Source organism: Heterodontus francisci, chromosome 7, assembly GCF_036365525.1.
Source record: "Heterodontus francisci isolate sHetFra1 chromosome 7, sHetFra1.hap1, whole genome shotgun sequence".
Lineage (NCBI taxonomy): Eukaryota > Metazoa > Chordata > Chondrichthyes > Heterodontiformes > Heterodontidae > Heterodontus > Heterodontus francisci.
In genome coordinates this window covers 36,895,403-36,921,897 of record NC_090377.1, presented here as the reverse complement: position 1 = coordinate 36,921,897, position 26,495 = coordinate 36,895,403, and the positions used below count along the sequence as shown (strand labels likewise).

Genomic DNA, 26,495 nt, shown 5'->3' with positions numbered 1-26,495 from the left:
TGATGGCGCTGAGGTGGTCAGAGTGGACGGCAGCTGCATCCCAGTCAGTGGCCTCATCCAGCATCTAAGGGTGCCAGGAAAGGACTGAAGCAATTAAAGCGGCAGATAAACGTCAGCCCCTCGCCCCCTCAGACTCAGGAACCATCTTTGCCACAAGCCCCTGTGACAGAGGCTGCCACTGCAATGACGCAGGCGTGGAAGCCTTTGAAGGAGCTCCCACATGCAGCACACCATTGATTTCACTTAATGGATCACCTGGGTGTAGTTTTCCAAATTTGTCACCTGTTTTGTTTTCATTTCAATATCAATTGTTTATTTATTCAAACTGATGTGTCTTATTAATGTTTCATGTCAAAAGCGGGGTGGAGTTTCGGTAGGACTGGGGGGCCTAGGATTGATGGTAGTTCCATGCTCTGTGATGTTGGAGAAAGTTGGCGTGGAAACCTCATTCTCCGTGGTCATGTTTCGCAATGGGACTCCTCTGATATGGGTCATTGTGGCATGATTGCTCTCTATGCTGGAAGGTGAGTGATGGAGTCAATTCAATTTAAGCTAGGGAAGTAGGACCAGAGATCATAGCTGAGAATTAGTGCAAAGTAAATTTAAACTATATTGAAGAATTTAGTTACTCAAAGAATGATGAATAGCTGGAATACCCGGAAGAGTAGTAGACACAAAAACATTGCAGTTGTTCAAGGTAACAAGTTGTTGAAGTTGTTCTAATCTAATCTAATCTAATGTAACCATTGCAAGATGTGATTGGACAGTTAGGGAATTAGAAATTTGTGACCCAGTGGCCTGAATTTTCCGATGTTACAAACAATTTGATTTTGCAAACTTCTGAGAAATAAGCATGACAATTTCTCTATGCTTTTGTTGCACATTATGTTAATATGGAGACGACAGCTTGGTTTTCAATATTATACTTACATTTCAAAAGAAACATGTTACTATCTAGTTATTAAAGATAGATATGCTGCAAAAATGACATTATATATTAAAATTAATCTTTTACTTTTGACAGACTGGGTGCTTATGTAGGCTCAAAATCTCGATATTCTTCTCAACATAATGATAACGATATGTACTCCTGTAATTTTATGCAATGCTGTATGCCCTCAAAAGCTTGAGGAAGCCTCAGCAGGGAAGATTTCCTCCACCACTGTCCCCGCCACCAAAGACAACTTTGATTTTAGAATGAGAAGGAAGTTCTTTTTTCAGTTATGATGTTATTTCTCATGCTATGCTGCACAGATACACAAACTCTAATAACATAGGAAGCTAACATTTCTGATTTTAGTGGGGGACTGACAAACAGACAAAGGGTATAAAACAAGTTGCATTTATTAATGTTACAAAGGATCTCACCAGCTGTGTGTTATGCACAGTTCATGATAAAGCAATGAAAACAATATTTCCAATATTGCTGCTGATATAATTCTGAATTCCCTTTTCTAAATCATAGAAATTAATTCACAAATACAGGTTAAGAGGAGAGTTTGATAACAGGGATATCAACATCAAGAGCAATTCATTGTTTAATATTTTCACAGAAGATATGTATGTGTAATGCTTTCAATATTGCCAAAAAAGAAACAAATCCCATTCCTTCCCACTCTTCCCTGAAGATGTCATCTCAAGGTGGGGCATGATTTCAAAGGTGCCAGCTGTTCTCCAATATTCAGTCCAACTGTCCGTTCTACATGTCGCTGCCTACTTGGTTCTTGGCCAGGTGCCCAACCATGGGTGATATCACAGTTTACCAGATTTCCACAAGTAGATTCTAACTGGTGTCATGGGATGATCAGGAGTGCAAACCATGACTGATTCTTTACCTTTCTGTCCAGAGATCAGGTTCAAACCTGGGTGTCTGTGAAACTCAGTTCCATAGCTGGGTGGGACCGCTCTCACCTGGTTCCATTCATGTCTATCTAATCACAGCCAGAGAATTACTTGCAATGGCTTCTCTTCCTGTTCTCGCACTGTTACATCTGATGTCCCTCAAGGATCTATCCTTGGCCCCCTCCTACTTTTCTGTCGACATGCTGCCCCTCAGCAACTTCATTCAAAAGCACAGCATTAGTTTTCGCGTGTATGCTGACATCACTCAGCTCTACCTCACCACCACTTCTCTTGGCTTCTCCACTGTTGTTAAGTTATCAGACTGCTTATCTGACATATAGTACTGGATGACCAGAAGCTTCCTCCAATTAAATATTGGGAAGACTGAAGCCGTTGTTTTCAGTCCCCACTCCAAACTCTGTTTCTTAGCTACCAATTCCATCACTCTCCTTGGCAACAGTCTGACATTAAGCCAGTCTGTTCGCAACTTTTGTGTCACATTTGAGCCCAAGATGAGCTTACAACCGCATATTCACCTCCGGTATTTCCACATCTGTAGCATCACCCGGCTTCGCCCCTGTCTCAGCTCATCTGCGGCTGAAAACCTCATTCATGCCTTCATTACCTCTAGACTTGACTATTCCAACATACTCCTGGCTGGTCTCCCACATTCTACTCTCCATAAACTTGAGGCCATCCAAAACTCTGCTCCCCATGTCTTAACTCGCACAAAGTCCCATTCCGCTATCACCCGTGTGCTTACTGACCTACATTGACTCCCGGTCAAGCAATGTTTTGATTTTAAAATTCTCATCTTTGTTTTCAAATCCCTCCATGGCCTCGCCCCTCCCTATCTCTGTAATCTCCTCCAGCCCACAAGCTTCCAAGACATCTGCACTCCTGTAATTCTGGCCTCTTGTGCATCCCTGATCTTAATTGTTCCGCAATTTGTGGCTGCACCTTCAGTTGCCTAGGCCCCAAGCTCTGGAATACCCTCACTACACCTCGCCACCTCACACCTCACTTTCCTCTTTAAGACACTCCTTAAAACCCACTTCTTTGACCAAGCTTTTGGTTATCTGACCTAATATCTCCTTTTGTGGCTCAGTGTCTTAGTTTCTTTTATAATGCTCCTGTGAAGCACCTTGGGACATTTTATTATGTTAAAGATGCTATATAAATATAAGTTGTTATTGGAACACAGTGAGAACACATTTACCCAATGAGCCAACTGGAACCTGAGGAAATGATTTCATAATGGATAACTGTGATTATCTCTCGTCATTTTAATTTCTTCAGCAGAACAGCTAAATTTCCATCTGCAAATTGCTCATTAAAACATTTGCATCCAATTCATTAACAACTACAGTTCTTTTCATATTCCAAAAAATACCTCTTACAGGCTACAACTTGTTACTTTGAAACTTTCAACTGTCAACTTTGATTAAGCCAGCTTCTTTCTAATTCAGTTTGATAACTTTAGGTCAATTCAATTGGAGTCAGCCCCAGCCATCACCATTGTTCGCTCATTCTAAGTGACGTCCACTAAATTCTAATTATACTAACCTTATTAGTTAAGACATAAAGAAGATATTCTAAATTAAATATTGAGCAGCCATATGTCAAATGAAATACTTATAAAAAAAAATAAACCTATTCTCAAAAACTCCAACCACACCAGGACAGATTAACCATTGACAATCAAAAGAAAGCAGGCTTGTAGTGCTGTGATTTAAACATCCTGAATGTACTCAACTTATTGTCTGTACTGGGCTACAGAAAAAGATTGTAATAAAGCTTGCAGTCAGTTTTATTAAGATTAAAAGTCTACTTACACTGATCAAGTGACTCGTCTGAATCATCGGAACAGTCTGGTTCACCATCGCATAGCCAGTTCAATGAGATGCAGGTCATTTGGTCATAGCAGAGAAATTCAGCTGGTCCACATGTTTTATGTTCTGGAAATCAAAACAAAAAATGTAATTCATAACAGAAGTAATCCAAATGTGTAGTTCTGTGGCTTAGTGAAATACCGATCTTCATTCATCTTCGCTTTCAAGCTTTTTATTTTTGAAAACATTTACACAGGTTCAGCCAAGAATATACAAACTGGTATTTGAACATTGGTATTGCAGCTTTGGATTGAACACATATGAATTATATTAGATCAGCCAACCAACCATCTGAATTTGTTGCTGAGCACCAAAATTAGTCTTAGTACTTCTAGTTTTAAAAACAGAAATAAAGAGCAAATTATAAAATAATTGGCGAGAACAAAGTCTGTTAATTGAAATCACCTAAAAGCTTTCTAGGACAACTTTAGAAACTGAGATTGTTCAAATTAATGGTGATGATTGCAGAATACATGATGAAGCACAATTTTTTGGTTTCACTTCTTCAGGACTAATTGTAAAGACACTTTCATTTGCATAAACTGATGAGCAAATCTATAATTGAAGCTAAATTTTGGTTTCCACCTCTGCTGTGTGAAATCCTCTCAGATATAACCTGCTGAAGGGTGAGTAACTAGAAAAAAACACTGAAAGCAACACGCAGCAAGTTGAGACATTGCTAGGTATATGTGATGTCTCTATTAACCTGAACTGTAGAGGATGGTACAATGAATTCCACCAGGCACAAGGTGTAAAAACTTTCTATTGCTATGTTACTGTGGGAAAGTGTACCAATTTGCAAAAGTATTTGTACAGAGTTCTTCAAACAGCAAGAACAATGCAAAATGGTTTAACGAATAATGATATTAAAAGTAATTTTATTCACTTATTAGTTCTACTTTCTTATACATTTTAACCATTTTAAGTATGGCAAAAAGCTAACAATGGAATGATAATTGGTTTGCAATTACAGTACTGTAGAAATTGTCACATTGTCATGGATAACTAAAAATGTAGTTAGGTCATTTGCTTCATTGTGGTATACACATTACAATGCAGCAAAACAAATGGCTTTAAAGAGAATTTTTTTTAAAAGGGACCTTTAAAATCAGGTAAATCACATCTAGCAATAATCTATCAGTTAATCATTTAAAAATACAGTTTAGTAATTAATACTTCCCTTTTAGTTAGAGACACCAGGTGAACTGTGTCGCCTGGCTTATAGAATGCTCAAACTGCTTCCAAAAATACAGAATGACAAGACAAGTAATTTTTCAATTTAGCTAAATGCTCAATCATTTAAATTTTTTAAGGGCATGGACACATCCTTTAAATTTTCAGCATTATTGTCCTAGATTGGGAGATTTCATCAGCCCCAACAGATTTAATCATTTTAGTCTCAGTTTGCTCCCTAAATACTCAAATCTGTTGCCAATTTCAAAAAGCTCCTCAAATTGATCCTGAGCTAAGGATTCTGGTACTTAAGCAGCTTCGATCACAGGAGCTTCCACAGACTCATCCGGGCCAAATCCTGGTCCTCTGAAATAGTTTTTGTTATTGTCTATGGATGCACTTCTCTCCATGCTTGCACCATCATGCACTTGGTATCCAAAATTGTCACCTGTTTGGACAATCCATTTGCTGATGTGACACTCCAGCTAGCAAATGCTATTGTTACAGTCAAGTGAGATGGGGTCGAAGGGCTTCCCTCTTTTCCCCTCCTTGTTTGACAACAGATCCTTGGCTCCATATCCTTTTATCCCCTTATTTAGCAAAAATCTATCAACCTCAGATTTAATATTATTAATCTACTGCTTTTTGGAGGAGAGTTCCACACGTCTACTGCCCTTTGTGTCAAAAATGTTTCCGAACTTCTCTCTTGACATACCTGATTGAAGATCATGTTCCCTTGTTCTTGACTCCATTTCTGACGGAAAAAAAGTTTCTTTCTATCTAACATTATACTTCCTTTCAAAATCCTAAAAACCTCAATCAAATCAGTCTTTACCCTTCTATATTTCAGAGAATATAAGCCTAATTTATGTAATTTCTCCTCATAATCTAATCCTCTAAGACCTGGTAACATTCTGAAAATTGGCACTGCACTCCTTCCAGGGGCAATATATCCTTTCTAAGGTGCAATGCCCAGAACTGTACACAGTACTCAAATTTGAGCTAACAAGGGCATTCTATAGCTGTAGCAAAACGTCTTCCCCTTTATGTTCTATTCTAGAGGCTGTGTTAGCCATATTGCATTGGGAAACATGAAAATCAGCTTCACATTAGATGTGACAAAATACATTGATGAAGGAAGAGCAGTGGATGTGGTGTATATGGATTTTAGCAAGGCGTTTGATAAGGTTCCCCATGGTAGGCTCATTCAGAAAGTAAGGAGGCATGGGATTCAGGGAAAGTTGGCTGTCTGGATACAAAATTGGCTGACCCATAGAAGTCAGAGGGTGGTAGTAGATGGAAAGTATTCAGCATGGAGCTCGGTGACCAGTGGTGTTCCACAAGGATCTGTTCTGGGACCTCTGCTCTTTGTGACTTTTATAAATGACTTGGATGAGGAAGTGGAAGGCTGGGTTAGCAAGCTTGCCGATGACACGAAGGTTGCTGGAGTTGTGGATAGTGTGGAAGGCTGTTGTAGGTTGCAACGGGACATTGACAGGATGCAGAGCTGGGCTGAGAAGTGGCAGATGGAGTTCAACCTGGAAAAGTGTGAAGTGATTCATTTTGGAAGGTCGAATTTGAATGCGGAATACAGGCTTAAAGACAGGATTCTTGGTACTGTGGAGGAACAGAGGGATCTTGGGGTCCATGTCCATAGATCGCTCAAAGTTGTCACCCAAGTTGATAGGGTTGTTAAGAAGGCGTATGGTGTGTTGGCTTTCATTAACAGGGGGATTGAGTTTAAGAGCCGCGAGGTTATGCTGCAGCTCTATAAGGCCCTGGTTCGACCACACTTGGAATATTGTGTTCAGTTCTGGTCGCCTCATTATAGGAAGGATGTGGAAGCTTTAGAGAGGGTGCAGAGGAGATTTACCAGGATGCTGCCTGGACTGGAGGGCATGTCCTACGAAGAAAGATTGAGGGAGCTAGGGCTTTTCTCATTGGAGCGAAGAAGGATAAGAGGTGACTTGATCGAGGGGTACAAGATGATGAGAGGCATAGATAGAGTGGATAGTCAGAGACTTTTTCCCAGGGTGGAAAGGGCTATCACCAGGGGGCATAATTTTAAGGTGATTGGAGGAAGGTTTCGGGGAGATGTCAGAGGTAGGTTCTTTACACAGAGAGTGGTGGGTGCGTGGAATGCGCTGCCAGCGGTGGTAGTAGAAGCAGATACATTAGGGGCATTTAAGCGACTCTTGGATAGGTACATGGATGATAGTAGAATGAAGGGTAGGTAGTTAGTTTGATCTTAGAGTAGGTTAAAGGTTCGGCACAACATCGTGGGCCGAAGGGCCTGTACTGTGCTGTACTGTTCTATGTTCTATGTTCTAACACCAGATATGGATGACAGCTACATTTATGAAGGAGCTCAAAGTTCTCTATCTTATTTGTTGTATAAATTTGTTTAACTCCTGTTTTCTCTGTGAATATGGATGCTGTCATCCAAGCATTGCTGTTAACTCTATATAGGTCACTTGCATTTGCTCCAAATTAACACCATGAAAGCATTGTGGATTCTAACTTTTGCCAACAATTAAATCGCCCATTGTGTTCAGAGCCTTCTACGTTAATGCGCAACCTGACTGGAAGTCTGGCTTGTGATTTTCTTTTTTTTAAAAAAACAGTCCATTATGGATTCTGTTTTAAAGGAGAAAGTGCCAGCAGGAGTTATTCTGAAGAAAAAAAAGACCCTACTCATCACAGTTGTAGATTTCACAGAGGAAATACCTACTGATGAGATCTGGTAAAATGATGCATTTCCTGTGCTCCATCTAAGGATTTTGGTAGCTTGTTTTTTTTTAAAGCAGCCCATTTATTCAGAATGTCAACTGCACAGGCATTCGCAAAACAACTCAGCACAGCAGTTTCCACCAACATGTCTTGGAAACATAGAAAATAGGAGCAGGAATAGGCCATTCAGCCCTTCGAGCCTGCTCCGCCATTCATTATGATCATGGCTGATCATTCAACTTAGTAACCTGTTCCCGCTTTCCCCCATATCCTTTGATCCCTTTCGCCCCAAGAGCTATATCAAACTCCTTCTTGAAAACATACAATGTTTTGGCCTCAACTGCTTTCTGTGGTAGCGAATTCCACAGGCTCACCACTCTCTAGGTGAAGAAATTTCTCCTCATTTCAGTCCTGAAAGGTTACCCCGTATCCTTTGACTATGACTCCTGGTTCTAGACTCCCACGCCATCGGGAACATCCTTCCTGCATCTACCCTGTCAAGTCCTGTTAGGATTTTATAGGTTTCTATGAGATCGCCCCTCACTGTTCTGAACTCCAGCGAATATAATCCTAACCGACTCACTCTCTCTTCATATGTCAGTCCCGCCATCCCTGGAGTCAGTCTGGTAAACCTTCGCTGCACTCCCTCTATAGCAAGAAAATCCTTCCTCAGATAAGGAGACCAAAACTGCACACAATATTCCAGGTGTGGCCTCACCAAGGCCCTGTATAATTGCAGCAAGACATCCCTGCTCCTGTACTCGAATCCTCTCGCTATGAAGGCCAACCTACCATTTGCCCTTTTTATCGCCTGTTGGACCTGCATGCTTACCTTCAGTGACTGGTGCAAGAGAACACCCAGGTCTCATTGCATATTCCCCATTCAGATAATAATCTGCCTTCCTGTTTTTGCTACCAAAGTGGATAACCTCACATTTATCCACATAATACTGCATCTGCCATGCATTAGCCCACTCACCTAACTTGTCCAAATCACCCTGAAGCCTCTCTGCATCCTCCTCACAACTCACCCTCCCACCCAGTTTTGTGTCATATGCAAATTTGGAGATATTACATTTAATTATCTCATCTAAATCGCTAATATATATTGTGAATAGCTGGGGTCCTAGCATCGATCCCTGCGGTGCCCCACTAGTCACTGCCTGCCATTTGGAAAAAGACCCGTTTATTCCATGTCTTTCCCTTCTCTCTCCTTTTCCTTTCAGAGCTTGCATTGTAATGCCATTCATCCATAATTTTATCTTTACTTTTGACTGTGCAACATATTTACAGCTGTGATAAATCAAACTATTTAGCGATTTCGCTCTGGCAAACTTCTGGTCCATTCAGCATCGCAATTACTTTCACCTTATCAGCAAGACAAATAACCATCTCCTTTGGAGGTGGCTTCCCATTATTCACAGAGACAGAGGCCTTGATTTTAAAATATCGGGATTGAGCAACCTGACCCCAAGCCGACACCATTCCTGTCCCATTTAAATTTTTACAAGCACAAATCAAGCCATCAATGAGGCTCCCACAAATGTCAGGTAGGGGCCTAATTAACATTCGAAAAATGTAAACTTAAGCGTACGTCAGGGGAAGACCGCTCTGTCGGCTGCTCAGCAGCAGGTCTGATGCAGGAAGCGCCAACTGCCTAAGTTAATTGCTGAACAGCAGGTCCTTTTATCACTCCTTGGCCAGGATTTAATGGAGGAGGTGGTGGCCCGCCCACAGGCTGGAAAGTTAGGGGGAAGCCCGCCTCCACCGGCCCTGATGTCATACACCCCTCTGAGGCAAGGTATCCTGTCTCCGAGAGCTGCCGGCCAATTAGAGGGGTGCCCATTCTGGAAGGAAGTCCTAACCCCAAGCACGCAGCGAGGTCACAAGACTTTACTAAGTGGCCTCCCGAGGTGCGGTGTCCATCCGTTACGGGTTTGTATTTTTTTTTATTTCGAGATACAGCACTGAAACAGGCCCTTCGGCCCACCGAGTCTGTGCCAACCAACAACCACCCATTTATACTAACCCTACAGTAATCCCATATTCTCTACCACCTACCTACACGAGTGGCAATTTACAATGCCCAATTTACCTTTCAACCTGCAAGTCTTTGGCTGTGGGAGGGAACCGGAGCACCCGGCGAAAACCCATGCGGTCACAGGGAGAACTTGCAAACTCCGCACAGGCAGTACCCAGAACTGAACCCAGGTCCCTGGAGCTGTCAGGCTGCGGTGCTAACCACTGCGCCACTGTGCTGCCCAATGGCGGGAAGAGGCCCTTAAGTGGTCATTAGTTGGCCACGTTAGGCCTCAATTGGCCTAAGGGCAGGTGGGCAGCCCACCCCCTTCCCTGCCGATGGGCAGGCGATGGGCACAGCACATACCCAATTTTACACCCCCACCCCTGCCTCCCAACCCGCTCCCTGGGGGTGGTAAAATTCCAGCCCTAGTGCTAAAGTAGGAGTAGGAGTACTTCCCCCAGGCCTCACAAGGAAGCCTTTAGATAACTAGCCACTCCCCTTACCACCCACACCCCCAGAAAGCTATCCATGATTGTAGCCTGAAATTTTTTCCTCACCCTGCTGGGTACTGTTCACATGGGTCCCTGTCGTTAGTTTGCACTCCTGCCCACCAGCCTGGAAAATACTTGAGCCATAGAACATAAGAACATAAGAAATAGGAGCAGGAGCAGGAGCAGCTATTCAATCAGTTCATGACTGATCTGATCGTGGCCTCAACTCCACCTTCCTGCCTGCCCCCATAACACTGCCCCTTGTAGATCGATAATATGTCAAACTCAGCCTTAATATATTTAATGACACAGCCTCCACTGCTCTCTGGGGTAGAGAATTTCAACGATTAATGACCATCTGAGAGAAGAAATTCGTCCTCATCTCTGCCTTATTCTGAAACTGTGCTGAGTTCTAGATTCCTTCACGGGGGAAACATCCTCTCAGCATATACCCTGTCAAGCCCCCTCAGAATCTTACATGTTTCAATAAGATCACCTCTAATTCTTCTAAACTTCAATGAGTATAGGGCCAACCAGCTCGATTTCCTCATAATACAACCCGTTGTAAATATGGACTGAAATGACGTTGCAACTGATCAATTTTCGATACCAACTACTGTTATTGCCTGCTATGCTATGAGAATGTACATAAGGCATGTTTTTTTAAGTGGAATTGGCCACTCTTTGTGGGAACACAAGGGTTATGAGAGTGAAAAATTTAAAGAAAACCTGGGCAATTCACTTGTGTAAGCAAACATCTAACAGAAATCAGTATGGAATGTTCTGTGGGCTGCATTTCTAAGACAGGATAAAGGCAATAAAAGGACCAAAAGCCTGTAATAAGAAATCAGGTATGGGATTTGTTATTATTGCAAACATTCCAATGGTACAAATACCTACGACAATCAAAACACTGACAGGATGATCCTCGTTCAGGGAATCTTGTAACTTCTTCTGGTTCCATGGTCATCATTATGGTCAGGGGAGCGAGGAACCTTGAAACAGTGTGAAGGAAGACATCTGGGTGATTGAGAGTGTGATAGACATTCACAGCATGGTTGGCAAGAGAGGTCATCTACTTTGTCCTCATCACTAGCATCTGCTAGAGACTCTGTCCATGAGAGGTAACATCATCCTTGACCAGTCACAGAGTTGACCCTGCATGGAGTAACCAATCCCTTATCGCCACAGGTTCTGAACGCATGTACAGAGGGGTATAAAAATGGCATACCTTCCTTCGTTCTTCACTGTACAGCCGAACTGTTGGCCAACAAGTCAGAGGTTGCATCTTTTCCCTGGGTGCCTGACCAGCACTCCAGGTGTTAACAGAGACCAGAGTGGACCAGCTGGACTGGGTAAGGGAAAAGCTTGTGAGTATCGTTCAGGAAACATGTAAAACTTTAGTCTTCTGGTTGAGTTAAAACTGAGAGCTGGAGAAGAAGTGCCAGTTTTCTGTGATTGAGTTAAAGAGATTGAAGGGCAAGGCTGGGGACTGTCTGAAAGATTCAGCTTTGTGGATATTATTCAGACAACTGGATGTGTAAACATTTGATCTCATAGTTTAAAGTAAGACAGGTCAGTTGTCCTGTGGATTGGGAAAATTCAGCTTCTGAGAGGTATTTATAAAATGAGGACACAACTGAATTGAACGAGGTCAGTTTTTGAGGTTTGTTGATGGTCTTGCTTGGTGTTGCTTGCCTGTTCCTCAGCCATCAATGTGCCACTCATATCCTTGTAATTTGGAAGCATAGTTCAATTAAGTTTGGTCAGGAATTTTGCAACACTGTGACTTTGCCAGTGTCATTATTTATTCTATTCAAGTCTGAATCCTTGTAACAGTTCATGTGTTACACCGTTCATCCCAGGAATCAACCTAGTGAAACTTCTCTGAACTGCCGCCAGTGCAAGTAAATCCTCCTTAAATAAGACCAAAACTGTTTGCAATACTCTCAGTGCGGTCTCACCAATGCCCTGCACAGTTGTAGCATGACTTCCCTACATTTATACTCCATCCCCCTTGCAATAAAGTCCAACATTCCATTTGCTTCCTAATTTCTTTCTGTACCTGCATGCGAACATTTTGTGATTCATGTACAAGGACAACCTGATCCCTCTGAACCACAGCATTCTGCAGTCGTTTTCTATTTAAATAATATTCTGCTTTTCTATTCTTCCCACCAAAGTGGATAGCCTCACATTTTCCCACATTATACACCATCTGCCAAATTTCTGCCAACTCAACCTACCAACATCCCTTTGCAGACTCTATATCCTCCTCACAACTTGCTTTCCCACCTATCTTTGCATCTTCAGAAAATTTGGCTACAATTGTCATGATCCTGTTTTTTTTTTTCTCCTCGGGAAATATGCTGTGTGCCTTAAAGACTGTAAGAGATCAGTATTTCTTTAAGGCAGCCATCTTCAGAAATTACCAAGTGAAGGTGCATTTTGGTTGCCTGAATACAACCATACAGGAGGGGACAACAGGACATACGATGTTGTCATTAGACTTTGAAAACAGGCTTTGCAGAGACGGTTGACACAGACTGTTCTGGCACGTGAAGGAAATAGGAGAGCTTGCCCTCAGTCTATTTAAGCCCTATTTATTATTCTCACTCAGAATTCTGAAAAGTCAAGCCAGATTAATTCTTTAAAAAAATAACAAATGGTTGATCTGCTTTGTTCATCGCCGGAACAAGAGTAACACTTTAACTGTTGAACCGGACTACTGAATTTCCCATCGTTGAATAACCTGTTTTTTTTCCCCATTGGACAACTGTGAAGACTTCAAGCAACCTTGGACTGTTTCCACATTGGAAGATTCCACTTCATCAGGAACGTAAATCTGCAAAGACTATATTATTTCTATTTTTTCGGGTAGCTAATTACACAAAAATATTAGGTTTTTAGTTTGAGTATATGTTAACAAATATGGGAGTTAGTGTTTTTAAATAAGTTATAAGGTCTTTAGATATTGATTTATCTTAGAAGCGTTTAAGATTATAGTTTTTTTTTAATAAACAATTTGTTGATATCTAAAGATATCTGGTTTGGTTCGCCTCATTCAGGGGTTACTAGATTGTTTCAAGCTGGCTGCTACTTTTTTTGATTTGGAAAGCTTTAAGATATGTATATGATGCGACCTGTGGAGCGGTGGGACTGAATTGACAGTGCGTTGCTCCCACCACAGCCAGAATTATATATATATATTGATTGGGGACTTTGTCTTGAGCAGTCGTGCCATAACATATTAAATTGGGGGCTCATTCGTGGTCTAATCACATTTTAATTAGGTGGCTCGCATCTGGGATCAGAATCAAACTAATTTGGAGGGCCCGCATTTGGAATCATAATTACTTGTCTCTGGGATAAGATATTTAAATTTGCATCTGGGATCATATCAATTGGAAACTCGATTGTTGGAATCTAAATCTAATGGAAATTACAGAGAAATAAAAGAAACAGGTCACTTGTATAATAAGTCTACACCATTGTCATGGCATTAGCGGTAGCAGCAGAGTTTTTGGGAATGCAGAATGTTTCCCTGAGTGACTTTAACTAAGAATATATTAAAATAATTAGTAGCAAAATTGGGGTTAGAATTGAGGAGGGGGAGAAGGGAAGAGGGAGGAGGGAGGAGGGAATATGAGGAACAAGAGAGTAATGCAGTGGTATTGGCTAGGATTCAGTTAGAAAGGAAAAAACCTGAGACTGAAAAAAAAAATTAAGAAAACTTGAATTCGACAACGAGGAAAGGGAGAAAAAGAGGGAATTTAAATTAAACGAGATCAAACTAAGACAAAGGGGTAGTCTTAAATCCAGGGGAAATTTGGGTCAGGAAAAATCTGAATTCAGCTTAGAACCCAGTGAAAAGTTGTTTTAATTTATACAGGCTCTTCCTAAGTTCAAGGAAAGGGACGTAGAGGCATTTTTCATATCTTTTGAAAAAATAGCCAAACAGATGAAATGGCCAAAAGAAAGCTGGATATTGCTTATGTAAAGCAGGTTGGTAGGCAGAGCTCATGAAGAGGCTTCTGCAGATTATGAGATGGCAAAAATAGCTATGTTTCAAGTTGGCTGCTGCCTTTTTTTGATTTGGAAAGCTTTAAGGTTTGTATGATGCGACCTGTGGAGCACCGGGACTGAATTGACAGTGCATTGCTCCCACCGCAGTCAGAATTATATATATATATTGATTGGGGGCTTTGTCTCGAGTGGGTGTGCCATAACACAATATACTCGGTCCTTCACCCAAGTCATGAAAAATTGTAAATTGTTAAGGCTCCATCACTAATCCCTATAGAACTGCACTAGTTACAGTTTGCCAACCTGAACATGACCCATTTATTCCAACCCTCTGTTTCTTGTTAGTTAGCCAATCCTCTATCCATGCTAATATATTACCCCCAACACCATGAGCTGTTATCTTGTGCAGCAACCATTTACGTAGCACCTTATTGAATGCCTTTTGGAAATCCAAATACACTACAACTGCTGGTTCCCCTTTTTCCACTCAACTTGTTACATCCTCAAATAATTCTAATACATTTGTCAAATATGATTTTCCTTTCATAAAACTATGTTGATGCTGCTGGATTGTATCATGATTTTCTAAAATGCCCTGCTACTACTTACTTAAGAATGGATTCCAGCATTTTCCGAATGACGGACATTAGGCTAACTGGCCTATAGTTTCCTGCTTTCTGTTTCTCTCCATTCTTGCATTGCATTTGCAGTTTTCCACTTTGCTGGGATCTTTCTAGAATCTAGGGAACTTTGGAAGATTACAACCAATGCATCTGCTATTTTTGCAGCCACTTCTTTTAAGACCCTAGGATGCAGGCCATCAGGTCCAGGGGACTTGTCAGCCTTCAGTCCCATTTGTTTTCCTCGTACTTTTTCTCTATTGATAGTGATTGTTTCAAGTTCCTCCCTCCCTTTTGCCCCTTGATTTTCTACCATTCTTGGGAAGGTTTTAGTGTCTCAACTCCTGATCAGGTGAAAATGACAGGGAATCATCATTAGTGAATGATTTCCACACCCAAACAAAAATGCTTATAAAAATAATTTAACAGACTAATTATAAAGGGTTGAACACTTTAGCTTTCGTGAGGTAATACAATACTTAATTGAAAAAATCCAGGCTTTTGCAATTCATTTAAACATGTTATTCATTTCACAGTGGCAATTGAGCAATGCCCCAAATTTAAATTTCTTATCCTCATTTTCAAATATTGCCATGGCCTCACACTTCCCTCTCTCTGTAAACTCCTAAAGCCATAAAACCGTGGGAGGTATCTGTGCTTGTTCAATTCTTGCCTCTGGTACATTCCTGATTTTAATCTCACCACCATTGGTGGCCATGTCTTCAGCTGTCTCGGCCCTAAGTCTGGAATTCCTTCCCTAAACCTCACCGCCTCTCTACTTCTCTTTCTTCCTTTAAGATGCTCTTTAAAACCTACCTCTTCGGCCAAGATTTTGGTCTTCAGCCCCAATATCTCCTTATTTGGCTTAATACCAAATTCTGTTTGATGATGGTCCTATGAAACATCTTGGAACATTTTACTACTTTTCCAGATGACATATTGTTGTTGTTATCATTGGAAAAGACTGAAAAGGGATTTGTGCATGGAGATTTTATTTTCTTAATTGTTTTATTCTTTTATTAATATAAGTGGGTTTGACTGTACCAGACTTTGGACAGTTAGATTCGGGCAATATGAATAATTAACCTGATCCATTTTGACAGTCTGCAGTCTCAATTGAATAAAATGTACTTTCAGCTGAGAAGTTTATCAATCTTAACAGACATAAATTGTAGTTGACGTTGCAATGCTTATTTTATAGACAATGCTGCACATAAAATAAAATACACCAGTGCCGTCGTGAATTCATTTGTAACTGACGTATTAGCTATAAATTAACTCTCTAGGTGATTTATCATTAAATACCAGTTTAATTTATTGTTTCAATCTAATACTCATAACTTTATTCCCCCAATTGGCTGTTCTCTCTACAATAACAAATGTGTTATTTGGGAAATGAGTCATCATCTTTTCCATATTGAAGAGTTGTAAGTGTTGACCAGAATTGGACCTAATCTGGAGAAAAGAGAAGTTGATGAAACCAAATCTAACAAAACAAATGTTCATTAAGCTGGTTATTATAGTTTTCTTTAAAGACAACGGGTCAACTACTGTGGATTTAGACATTTCTAAGGGAGGATTTCCAAGCATTATTTTCTTGGAGGAAGGATGGATCTGAAGGGTGTATGTCTCTTGCTTTGCCTTTCCCCTACAAAACAATTAGAATCTTGACGTCTTATCCAAACCCAAACATAAAGTATTCTTATTGTCAATCATATTATGGACAATTTCATTGCTTCCACTTCCAGAATTCATATTTCAGAATGATTTCAAATGCCTGATTATAAAAGAAATGGACTGCAACCAACAATGAGAGAGAGTTTTGAATTACGTTGTGTAAAATCCGATCACATGAGTTCTGAGGTCGTTGAGCTGAAACGTTTGGTGTTCTTAGGGACGGATGTATGTATTGATAGCAGCAAAAAGTAAATCTTCCTGCTTCAGAGGGGTGAGGAGAGAGGCAGAATTATTGAAGTCAATAATGTCAAGTGATCCAATACAGAGGCCTCTCGTTCTAGATTGCCCCACCAGAGGAAACATCCTCTCTACTTTGTCAATCCCCTTAATCATCCTATATACCTCAATTAGATCTCCTCTCATTCTTCTAAACTCTAGAGAGTAAAGGCCTAAACTGCTCAATCTCTCTTCATAAGACAAACCCCTCATCTCTGGAATCAATCTAGTGAACCTCCTCTGAACTGCCTCCAGTACAACTACATCCCTCCTCAAGTAAGGGGACCAAAACATGGGACGCAATACTCCAACTGCAGTCGCACTAATACCTTGTACAGTTGTAGTAACACTTCCCTACTTTTATACTCTACTCCTTTCGCAATAAAAGACAAAATTCCATTTGCCTTTCTTATTACCTGCTGTACCTGTGTACTAGTTTTCTGCGATTCATGCATGAGGACACCCAGATTCCTCTGCACCGAAGCACTCTGAAGTTTCTCTCCATTTAGATAACAATTTGCCTTTCTATTCTTCCGACCAAAATGGATAACCTCACACTTATCCTCGTTAAACACCATCTGCCAAATTTAACAAATTCAGTAAAATCAATAATAAAGAAAAACCATATAACAGTAAATGAGAATTTTTCCAGACTATCAGCTTTTAAAAGTATTTGTCTTTCCGTTTTGAATTGTGTTATTAAGTAGTATCACACTCACTAATGAAGAAAATATGAACTATAAAATGAACTGATGAATTGAACTCAAAATGAACACCTTTTGCCACAAACAAGATGAAGTAAGAGGTCCGGTGACCTTTCCTGTACTGTGAATACACATGGTAACTGCTGGAACCCTGAACCAATAGTCGTGTCTGGTCAAGTGTTGAAGAAAGCATTAGAAATGTAAATGGCCCATTCAATGTCAGTGGCTCCCCCTCTTCAACATGTTGGGCTAACAATGACTTTGCAGACACAGAGACTCCAGACTCAAACTCAGGAATAATGGGTGTGAAAAAACAGCACCTAATCATGATGGCATAGAGATGAGCAAAATCCATACCCATTGTCTAACAATGGGCACACCAAACACCATTAATGAAAACATAATGGGCGAGAATCTTGGGTCACCTGACAGAAACCAAGTCTCCAAAAAGGAGTTTTTAATCGGAGACATTTTTCTGTGCAGAAAGCCAGAAGGCAGAGAGACCCATCCAAACAAGGGGGACCCTGCCAGAATTCCATCTTTAAACTACATTGAGGCAGAGACGAAAGATAACCTTGAATCTCCCAGCCGAGAAATTGCAACAGGATTTTCTGCCATTGAAGTGTGACTGAGATTTAACCAAAGTAGTCTGCAGCAAAGCATCCACCCACCCGAAACTTTCCAAAGTTTGATCTCAGTGAACCAGCAAAGAGGAAAAACAGGCTTGCACCATTTTTACATCACCCTCCTGGGAAAACAAACAAGGTTTCACAACAAACTCTTTTTTTCAACCATTAGACCTAAATGCATGCTATCTTTTAATTTCTGTCTTTTCATGTTCTGTATTTGTGTGTGTGTGTGTTTGAGAGCGAGAGGGGGCTGGTGCAGAGTGGGAGACGTTGTGAATATGTTCAGGTATTGTTGAATAAACATTTATCTTTCTTTAAACCTATGAGAAAAAGTCTGTTCATTGACCATTAAAACACTCAAAGGTTAAAACACATTTCTAATAAAAACACGGTCTTCGATCAGTTGAGAGCTGAAAAAGGGAAACTTCCCCTCTCATTTCCCACATGTCCATAAGAGTAGATTAACAGTTAACATATGCACAGTGTGATAATCTGAAGTAGTTTCAATTACCTGAGGGGAGAGAATTTTTTTTCCTTGTTGGCTCTAAAGATTTTGTTTTATCTTTCTTCCTCTCCCAGGATATTGCATGGCTGTGGATGGAGGTGGAGAGGGAGGTAGGAGTGCCTAGTCACGACACTCCAGGCATTATCAGTGTGGGGCAGGCTAAATGGACCTGCTGGTCTTTTGCTGTCCATCATTTTTGTATGTTCATATGTATTCTAAAGCTACCATTACCAATACTCTAATATGAACATTGGAGGTTGTAGATTTTACATTTGTTTTGTTGTAAATTAATTACTGCAGGTGGGTCATGATTGATTGTTCCTTACCGCTAGCTACATTACATTTTCAACAATTCCATGTTTCAATAACATATGCGACATTACAAGAAGTATTTTAGTCTGCAGGAACGCAAAGGCCAATTTGCACTCAACAAGGTTCCGCAAACAGCATGGAGAACTGTTTTTGGTGCTGTTAGTGAGGGATAAATGTTAGCCAGGCAATGGGACCAATTGTCTGCTCTTCTTCAAATAGTACCACTGTGATCCTTTACATTCACCTGAGTAAGCACAATGTTGCACTGAAGCATCATCTTAGCTTATGTGTTAGAATAAGAGTTGAGCCTACAACCTTTTAACTCAGAGGCAACAGTGATACTACTGAACCAAGGCCAACACCATATAAATGAAATACTTCACCTTTACAGTAAAGATATTGCACATGCCCGAGCAGGTATGAATAGACACAAATATATATCATACAATATTCCCAGTAATGCTGGCAAGGAACAAGGGTGCCTTCTAGTCGCTATATTACAACAGTGACTACAATTGCAAAGTACTTCTTGGCTGTGAAATGTTTTGGAACACTTGGAAGTCTTTAAAGGCACTATATAAATGCAATTCTGCCTTTTGGCTTTTCACGAGTTAATCACATAAAAGCAAAAAGTACACAAAGTCTGTTCTTTCATAAAAAAGCAAGTTGGAACCAAAATTATTGTATTTCCTTTCTTCCCCTTTGCTTTGCTCTAATATTGATGACCATGCATTCAGTTGCCTAGGTCTAAAATTGCCTCCTTAAATTTCCACCTCACCACTTCTTTCTCCTCCTGCAAGGTTTTTCTTAGATTCAAAGAATTTATTTTGATTAAGCTTTTGGTCAATGTATCCATTTTTCCTTGCATCTCTGTGAAGGCCCCAGGGAGGTTCCTCCGACATTCAAATTACTATTTAAATGCAAGTCATTGTTATTGAATTCTGCATATCTATAATTTTTGTCAAGTAACACTGCACAGCAATAGGGAATGGACATCTTTTTACTTGTTCAAGGGATGAGGACATTGCTGGCAAGGCCAACATTTATTACTCATCCCTAATTGCATTGAGAAGGTGGTGGTGAGCTGCTGCCTTGAACCACTGCAGTCCATGTGATGCAGGTACACCCACTGTGCTGTTAGGGAGGGAGTTGCAAGTTTTTGACCCAGTGACAGTGAAGGAAAGGTGATGGTTCCATGTCAGGATGGTGTGAGACTTTGAAGGGAACGTGCAGGTGGTGATGTTCCTTTGCACCTGCTGCACTTGTCCTTTTAGGTGGTAGAGGTCACTGACTTGGAAAGTGCTGTTGAAGGAGCCTTGGTGAGTTGCTGCAGTATAGATGGTACACATTGCTGCCACTGTGTGCCTGAGGTGGAGGGAGTGAAAGTGCGAGGTAGTGCATGTTTTGCTCGGGATGGTGCTGTGCTTTGAGTGTTGAAACTCCACATATGCAGGCAAGTGGAGAGTATTCCATCACAATCCTGACTTCTGCCTTGTTGATAGTGGGAAGGATTTGAGAAGTCAGGACGTGAGTTACTTGCTGCGGAATTCCCAACCTCTGACCTGCTCTTGTAGCCACAGTATTTATATGGCTGGCCCAGTTAAGTATCTAGTCAATGGTAGCCTCCAGGATGTGAATAGTGGAGATTCAGTGATAGTAATGCCATTGAATGTTGAGGGGAGTTGGTGAGCTTCTCTCTTGTTGGAGATAGTCATTGCCTGGCACTTGTGTGGTGCGAATGTTACCTGCTACTTATCAGCCCAAGCCTGAATGCTGTCCAGGCCTTGCTGCATAGGACACGGACTACTTCAGTACCTGAGGAGTTGAGAATGGTTCTGAACACTGTGCAATCATCAGCTAACATTCTCACTTCTGACTTATGATGGCAGGATGGCCATTGGTCAAGCAGCTGAAGATGGTTGGGCCTAGGACACTATCCTGAGGAACTCCTGCAGCAATGCTCTGGGACTGAGATAATTGGCCTCCAACAACCACGAACATTTTCCTTTGTGCTAGTTATGACTCCAGCCAGTGGTGAGTTCTCCACCTGATTCCCATTGACTTCAATGTTGCTAGGGCTCCTTGATGTCACACTCACTCAAATGCTGCCTTGATGTCAAGACCAATCACTCTCACCTCACCTGTAGAAGGTTTCAGTGCCAATATTTGACCTAATGCCATGAGACTTCATGGGGTCTGGAGTCCATGTTAAGGACAGCCAGGGTCACTCCATCCCAACTGTGTACCACTGCTGGGTGGTCTGTCCAGTGTTATTTTTATTCAACATTTTTACAGCAGTTTGATACAACTGAGTGGCTTGCTAAGCCATTTCAGAGGGCAGTTAAGAGGTTTGCCACATTGCTGTGGATCTGCAATCAGTTGCAGAAGACTGGGTAAGGAAAGCAGATTTCCTTCCCTGAAAAACATTAGTGAATCAAATAGATTTTTATGACAATCTAGTAGTTTCATGATTATCAGTACTGAGACTCACTTTTTATTTCAGGTTCATTAATCAATTGAATTTACAGACAGTTTACCAAACTCGCCTGGAGACTTTGAGTGGCATCTGACTATTTGTCTCTGGGAGACCTCACTGCTCTGGAAAAATAACACCAGAATTTACAATCCAGTTTTTCTATTATTCCTAAGAAATAGCTCTAATTTAAGACATTTTTAAAAACCAGTTAACCGTTGGGTTTTGAATGTATGTGTTTATACATGAGGGTTAGGAGGAATAAGAAGTTATGAAGCCTTTTCAGACAGATTTATCTCAGTATTGTTAAAGATTTAGTTTATTAATAAGTAGTTAATTTGTTGTTATTTAAGGATACCTGGTTTGGTGTGTTTTATTCTGGGGTTAATAAAGTGTTTAATTTGGCTAATTTCCAGTAGGTGGGAAACTTTAATATGCCGTGACCTGTGGAGCAATGGGACTGAATTGACAGTGGTGACTGTCTTGGTCATAACAAATGCATCACATGAACTATATCAGTTTACATTGGCCTGGATTTTGTGATCGGCTTCGAAACTGCGTTCACCCCTGACTGCACAAAGAAATATGACCTCACATGGTTTGTTGGCTGTAGTGAGAACTTGCACTTCTTGCTGTAGCATGATCCAACGTCGAAAGCATCTGTGAGGCTAGCAGTATGGTGCATCACTGGTGACACTATGCCTCCATAGTGAAATCATGAGCTGAAGACATTGCCCTTGAGGTCAGGCTTCAGATCAAAGGCAGATGACTGTTTCATTATAATTTTAAATACTTGTAAACACTTTGAGCTCTTCTCTTAAAAGTTTTAAATACTTTTAAACACTTATAAATTTTGAAAAATTGTTCTAAACTTTCTGTAGCAGGAGGGTCACGTGGTCTCCTCGTCAGTTGCTGTGAACCAATGAGCAAGCACATTTCCTCGGAGTTTGGCGCAGTTTCTGCTTCATCGGAACTCTACTCAGGGTATGTCTCTCCGGACCAGTAGGTGTGGGTGAAGAATGCCGGGTTTGGGCAGTTTTCGGCACCCAGTAGTCCCTTTGGGGACTGGAGCAGTGTATTTGGCAGGTTCAGGGATGAAGCCAGAGCCAGAGGCAGAAGAGTAAACAGCTAGACGGAGTGGCCTAAGGCCTGCATCGGCGGTTGGGAAACGGTGCCAGCAAGGGGGAATTGGGGCGTGCATCCAGCTACCAAGGGCCACGTAGGACTAGCTAGGGAATACGGATGCCCCAGAGATCGAGAAGCCTTGAGATACTGAAGTGGCCCCTGGTGATCTGGATAGCAAGGTAATCTGTGGCTCAAGGATTCAAGTGGAACTAGCAACAGGAGAGCCATGAACGCGCCTGCTCTCAACTTTGTTCTTGCAGTGCTTCAAGTACAGTATTTAAATCTAAAACCCCCTTGCAAAGAGTGGGTATAAGAGGTCGCGAGAAGAAGGATCGGGATCACAAACATGCACTCCTGCTGAGGCGAGGCATTCCTGTCTCCCATTGTTTAACAAGTCTGCAACATTCTGCTGATTTGAAACAGAGTTAAACTCTGTAAAAAATTGTTCTCCTGTTTCGGGGTGGCGAGCAACAGTCATCTACTGTAATGCGTTTGTATTTTTTTTAAGGTACGTTTTTGGTCTTTACAAGTGTACTTTCCTGTTTGGTGCCAGTGGAATAAAGAGACACTGAGCTGGAACCTTCACGCGTTCAGTGTGTTTTTCCTGCATTTACATTTTAAATACTTAAAAAACATTTTATAAACTTTGAAAAATTGTTATAAACTTTTAAATATTTAAAAAAACTTGTAAATACTTGCACAAAATTTGACCACCCAATGACTGCCCTAGGAAATATTGACAAACTGGCTAGATTTTCAAAGGTAGCTGCAAAGCTATAGTGGACCTTAGAACTTGAAATATTTAAAACTATCAGAGAAAAGAGCAAATGGTGTTTCTATAAAATAATGTCAGACCCCATCTCACACTGGTAGCACATAAATGTCTCCCTCTCTCTCTCTCTCCACTACCCCTGCAAGTCTGGAATTACACTGAAACTGTCCAGTGATTGGGAAGAAGCTTCTTCCTTCCACCCCAGCTCTTGGTAGAGAAAGGATGTACAAAACCGAGGATTTATCATACCTATTACAGCAGTAACACATCCTTTCAGAAAAGGCGGCAGTGGAAAAAAAACGTGTTTTGTTTACTTTTCATATCCTTTATTAAGTTCACAATAAACAGTCGTCTCTGCTAGACAACCCTTCTACTGACAACCTTGCATATAATTTAATGGCATTAACAGATGCTTATTGGTGAGTGCATTGTGCTTCATGCCCTCATTTGAACTACTCCGAAGATTATATTGCCCAAATTGGCATAAGCCTATATATTTCAAAGATTCCCTTCTGCACACTCTATGCCAGCCAACATGTAAAATTAAGATCTTCCATCAAATAAAGCAATTTGAATTCATAGGCCTTTTATTTTGGCTTTTCAGTATTGTGTCTCAGAAGGCCAGATTTTACAAAATGATGCGGAAGTGAATACACCGTCGGCAATAATGAGCCCCGAGGCAATCATTTTCAAACAGGACAGGAAATGTCTCTGAAGTTAGTTTGTACGGAGGCTGCTCGACTGTCATGCGACATTCAATGTCAATGTGCTTGATTGACCTAATGTTTTAACGTGAACGTTTTAAGTTGTCTAAAGATAATTTTGCATTCACTATTTTGGAAAGTAAAATTGGTTTCTACTGAATTTGTTTGCAACACAGAATCTCAAGATTTTGACTAATGATTTTTTTTTGCAAGTTGCAGTGAAAATTTATAATTAGGTTAATGTACAAGAAAAAAGAACCAATATTACCATCAAATTCATGCTGTCGATGCCTTTCTAATGGGGGATGCATTCCTGAGCAGGCTCTGCACCTGCTAGTATCAACCCTAAAAAAAAAATCCATGAAAATGCCCAGAGGTTATGCTCAGTCAGCCCAAATTGCTGAATTACTGGTCCCTGCCACTTGACAAGGCAGTCTAGCAGGACCATCAGCATGTACTACTCCAGAGCCCACTGAGGCGCACTGCAACCTCCAGTTTTCGGCGCAAGTGCGATAGCCAGAAGTCGCGTTGCTGTTGCGGCCCTCAATTGCAGCGAATGTGCAGCAAATATGAATGCTGCTACAGTACTTCAGCCGAACAAAAATCAGACGATAAAAATTTGCTTAGATCTAAACATTATATTTGCAGACATCAATGGAATAAAATATACAAATATTTCAATTAACTTAATTTTAGTTATTAACTGTTATTCTATTACCTTTCGACATAAGCTAACTACAGTACCACTTTATGGAGACAGTTTTTGTAATAAATATGAACAAGTCTGTTCGTACAATATAGGTAAAATTACATTAAAATAGGATAAAGCTATTGGAGCTGGTTTATAACAATAAAACATCTGCTTCCAGTCAGATCCATTTTTGTTGCAATAATCATGGTTTTTTAAAGTATCTCAGTTTAGAGTAAGAACAGAGATTATTAAATTCAGATTACAGAACCTGACCTCCAAAAGACCGAGCCAATCATATACCAAAACAGCAACTTTGAAGTGAACGTTATTGTAACCATTTGTGGCCGATGTGCTTCAAAGTGATAACTCAATTTAAAGAAGTGCAGCTGTACGTCATTGTATAATAATGTTTGAATATTTAAGAGTCCAAATTTACACATTGTCATGTAACTCTCGTGGAAGCTACTGCACACATAAACCAATTCAATCTCGGTAGTATCACCTGAAGTTCAATCACAGAATCACAGAATAATACAGTGCAGAAGAGGCCCTTCGGCCCATCGAGTCTGCGCCCATGCATTCAAGACACACCTGACCTGTCTACCTAATCCCATTTGCCAGCAATTGGCCCATAGCCTTGAATGTTATGATGTGCCAAGTGCTTATCCAGGTACTTTTTAAAGGATGTGAGGCAACCTGCCTCTACCACTCTCCCAGGCAGTGCATTCCAGACCCTCACCACCCTCTGGGTAAAAAAGTTCTTCCTCAAATCACCCTTAAACCTCCTGCCCCTCACCTTAAACTTGTATCCCCTCGTAACTGACCCTTCAACTAAGGGGAACAGCTGCTCCCTATCCACCCTGTCCATGCCCCTCATAATCTTGTACACCTCGATCAGGTCACCCCTCAGTCTTCTCTGCTCCAGCGAAAACAACCCAAGCCTATCCAACCTCTCTTCATAGCTTAAATGTTCCATCCCAGGCAACATCCTGGTGAATCGCCTCTGCACCCCCTCCAGTGCAATCACATCCTTCCTATAATGTGGTGACCAGAATTGCACACAATACTCCAGCTGTGGCCTTACCAAAGTTCTATACAACTTCAACATGACCTCCTTGCTTTTGTAATCTATGCCTCGATTGATAAAGGCAAGTGTCCCATATGCCTTTTTCACCACCCTATTAACCTGCCCTTCTGCCTTCAGAGATCTATGGACAAACACGCCAAGGTCCCTTTGTTCCTCGGAACTTCCCAGTGTCAGGCCATTCATTGAATGCTTCCGTGTCACATTACTCCTTCCAAAGTGTATCACCTCACACTTTTCAGGGTTAAATTCCATCTGCTACTTTCCTGCCCATTTGACCATCCCGTCTACATCTTCCTGTAACCCAAGACACTCAACCTCACTGTTAACCACTCGGCCAATCTTTGTGTCATCCGCGAACTTACTGATCCTACCCCCCACATAGTCATCTATGTCATTTATATAAATGACAAACAATAGGGGACCCAGCACAGATCCCAGTGGTACGCCACTGGACACTGGCTTCCAGTCACGAAAACAGCCATCTGTCATCACTCTCTGTCTCCTACAGCTAAGCCAATTTTGAATCCACCTTATCAAGTTACCCTGTATCCCATGTGCATTTGCTTTCTTGATGTCTCCCATGTGGGACCTTGTCAAAGGCTTTGCCGAAATCCATGTAAACTACATCAACTGCACTACCCTCATCTACACACCCGGTCACATGCTCAAAAAATTCAATCAAATTTGTTAGTCATGACCTCCCTCTAACAAAGCCATGCTGACTATTCCTAATCAAATTTTGC

The 26,495-nt window shown here is 41.1% G+C and overlaps 1 protein-coding gene across 4 annotated transcripts in view; it reads right to left on the bottom strand.

Annotated features, from left to right (window-relative positions):
• Positions 1 to 26,495, bottom strand: part of LOC137371926 (low-density lipoprotein receptor-related protein 1-like) — a 1,827,029-nt gene that overhangs the window by 1,650,753 nt on the left and 149,781 nt on the right. For all 4 annotated transcript variants that reach the window (XM_068035008.1, XM_068035009.1, XM_068035010.1 and 1 more), the window contains exon 2: positions 3,678 to 3,800. In XM_068035008.1, the coding sequence (XP_067891109.1) occupies positions 3,678 to 3,756 (79 nt within the window). In that variant the 5' untranslated portion in view covers positions 3,757 to 3,800. The remainder of the gene's footprint in view (positions 1 to 3,677; positions 3,801 to 26,495) is intronic.